Source organism: Amphimedon queenslandica, unplaced genomic scaffold (genome assembly GCF_000090795.2).
Source record: "Amphimedon queenslandica unplaced genomic scaffold, v1.1 AMPQUscaffold_12218, whole genome shotgun sequence".
Lineage (NCBI taxonomy): Eukaryota > Metazoa > Porifera > Demospongiae > Haplosclerida > Niphatidae > Amphimedon > Amphimedon queenslandica.
In genome coordinates this window covers 13,850-17,015 of record NW_003547543.1, presented here as the reverse complement: position 1 = coordinate 17,015, position 3,166 = coordinate 13,850, and the positions used below count along the sequence as shown (strand labels likewise).

General features: G+C 39.5%; 1 protein-coding gene and 1 pseudogene across 1 annotated transcript; one reads left to right on the top strand and one right to left on the bottom strand.

Annotated features, from left to right (window-relative positions):
• Positions 1 to 259: 259 nt before the first annotated feature.
• Positions 260 to 1,295, top strand: LOC100634460 (jerky protein homolog-like; annotated as a pseudogene).
• A 795-nt stretch (positions 1,296 to 2,090) lies between these two features.
• Positions 2,091 to 3,146, bottom strand: LOC100634337 (pirin-like). The gene has a single exon (XM_011409393.2). It carries the CDS (start codon positions 2,820 to 2,822, stop codon positions 2,220 to 2,222), a length of 603 nt encoding a protein of 200 aa, XP_011407695.1. The 5' UTR covers positions 2,823 to 3,146; the 3' UTR covers positions 2,091 to 2,219.
• Between the last annotated feature and the right edge of the window lie 20 nt (positions 3,147 to 3,166).

The following is a 3,166-nucleotide window of genomic DNA, read 5'->3' as shown; positions in this document are numbered from 1 at the left end:
ATTGTTATAGAGCAAGATAGAAAAGACTAGTTACAAGCACCAGGGATTAATGCTAAAGTATAGCTAAATTTTCAACCAAAAAACTAACCTAATGATTCTACACATCCTTGCTTTCAGTTTGAGGCTGTTATATAGAACTATAAACCATCCAGCATCATATCAATTGCACAAAAAGCAACACAAAGCCAGCCATTACTTTCCCGCCATTATGACGTCACGGGGAAAATAAATTCTCACGTGATCTGCATTTGGCGAAAAGACTGAACAACCCCATCCATTTAAAAATGCTAGTGCTGGAAGAGGGTGGTTTGAGGGCTTCATGAGACGTCATCCCAAATTGTCAATCAGGTCACCTCAGCCTTTATCATATAGCCGAGCTGTTTGTGAAAATCAAGATACAATCAATGACTTTTTTGGTAAGCTCGGGGCTATATATGGAAGACTTAATTTGGTGTCAAAGCCTATGCAAATATATAATTGTGATGAGACAGGTGTTACGATAGTTTTTAAACCAGGCAAAGTCATAGCAGAAACGTTTATGCTGTCTCTGCAGCTGAGAAAGGTCGTACTCATACCATCCTGTCATGTGTTTCTGCTAGTGGTATTTCTTTACCTCCTATGATGATATACCCTCGTAAAAGACCCGTTCCTCCACTGCAAAAAGAAGGAGCAGTCCCTAATACTCTCTTTGTTACTAGTGATTCAGGATGGATAACATCTGAGCTGTTCGTTGAATGGTTTAAATTTTTTATTCAAAATATACCACCAACTCGACCTGTACTTCTTCTACAAGATGGACATGGTTCACATGTTTCGATTGAGTTGATTGAATTGGCCCGTGCCAATGACATTCACTTACTTTGTTTACCATCTCATACTAGTCATCTGCTACAGCCCTTAGATGTGGGGGTTTTTAAATCCTTTAAAAGTAACTTTAACAAGGCATGCAGTAATTATATGAGTCAAAATCCAGGACGAGTTGTTACAGTAGATGTGATTGCTTCATTAGTTGGTGAAGCATATCCAGCATCATTCACACCTATGAATATAATGAAAGGCTTTAAGAAGACTGGAGTGTGGCCCATTAATCCTGGAGAAGTGACTGACCGACAAATAGCACCATCAAAAGCTTATTCCACTCACCAAAGTACTCCAGAGCCTAGGAATATTTCTGATCAGCTGCAAGGTAGTCTGCTGTTTTCACCCAAATTAGAAGCATTGTATCAAAAGAGATATGAGGAAAAATATGATTTACAAGACCGGGCTATATTGCATGGCTGAAAATCAATCATCCTGAATTGAATGTCAGTGATACTTTGTCTGATAGCTCATCCTCTCACTTATCAAGTGAGAGAAGTAAAGCATCTTCTGACCTTCAAGAATTGCTAGTACTGCCTGAAGCGAAACGTGTTACAAGGAGAGGAGGTCTCAATAGCAGAGCAATATGTATTACTGAATCTCAGGTTTTGGAAGAAATGAAGGCAAAGGAAGAAAGGAAAAAACTCAATGAGCAACTGAAAGCTGAAAGGAAGATTGAAAGAGAGAGAAAGAAAATTGAGAAAGAGGAGATGAAGAAAGAAAAAGCAAGGCAGAGACAAGAAAAACAAGGACAGAAAGGAGCAAGATCAGAAAGAAGAAAAGGTACAGCGAAGACACCTGAAGAGGCTAAACTAGAATGTCTGGTCAGTGAACTGAAATTGGATGATTCAGGGCAGGAAACAGATGCTAGTGATGATGAAGCTATATGCCCAAAATGTGGAATTTCATCTCTGGAAAGTAATGACTTATGGATCGCATGTGATGGTGGCTGTGAAAAGTGGTTTGATTTTAAATGTACTGGTGTTAAGAGTAAAAAATGTATACCTGAGATCTTTATCTGTGAAAACTGTTTGTAAGAACAACATAAACCATTTTTTTGTTTGTGTCTCATATTTAGTGTTTTGTCTCATAATTCATTTTTAGAGAAAGAAAATTTTGCAATTTTTAAAATCTTTGTAGGGAAGTATAAGTTACGTTTGTAATGTTATCCCAATAGCCCATAATGTAAACAAATACATAAAAAGATTTTGTTCAAAAATTCAACTCCTGTCTCAAGTTATCAGCATTTTTCTGTATGTGTCTCATAACTGCCACACCTACTCTATCTCTGTTAATTTACTTGACAAACAAAATAGTAATAGTTATAACAAAGGATTATAGCATTATTATTATTACCACAGTTATAAATCTCCTTGCCATCTTCCCGACTCTTTCTGTCTCTTTTTAGCAGCTTCAGTAGCAGCATATCTCTCCTCCACCCCCTCAATCTGCCCCAGTTTCCCAGACTGATAGTCACTATAAGCCTGCTGTATCTCCGCCCATGTATTTATCACAAAAGGTCCTGAACGAACAACATTCTTATTCAATGGCTCCCCAGCTATTAACAATACCTGCATCTCCTCATCATCTGCTGCTGTCATTGTTACACTGTCTCTTTCACCCATTACTCCCATTTGACCCTTTTTGACATTTAATTTTTTCTGTACCCTCACCAATTTAAGATAACCTGATCCTCTCCAGACGTACAGTATACCTTTGTACTTTTTCGGGACACTTTGAGTGAAACTGGCTCCCTCCTTGAGATGAATGTCAAGGTACATTATGGGGGTCTGGGTCTCAATATTGGCGCTGGTTCTGAGACTTTCACCAGCTATCACTTTTACCCTCCCTTTGCCATCGGGCGTGGTCACAACCGGTATCCTTTCTGGAGGCGTGTCTTGATAACGAGGTGGGATCTGCTCAGAGGTTAACCCATAATTAAAAACCTTCAACTTTTCCGCCATTTTTAATAATGTCCTTGCTTGGCATTTCAGAATGTACGACACCAGATCCAGCAGTCATCCATTGTACCCATCCTTCTGATAGAGTACCAGAGTTACCAGCACTGTCCTTATGTTGCATGGAACCAGATACAATGTAGCTCACAGTCTCAAAGCCACGGTAAGGGTGATCAGGAGAGCTCACAGCTTCTCCCGGGCCGTATTCAACTGGGCCAAAGTGATCCAGGAGCATGAATGGGTCTAGTTATGATACTTCCCCGCCAATGGGTCGTTTTACTATGAAGCTGCCTCCTTGAAACGTATTTCTTGTTTTCGGGTATACTCACAGTAGCTGCATTACCATCATT

Bases quoted from the DNA above. Each gene is read 5' to 3' on its own strand.
- LOC100634337 (XM_011409393.2), bottom strand. From the start codon at position 2,822: ATGGCGGAAAAGTTGAAGGTTTTTAATTATGGGTTAACCTCTGAGCAG.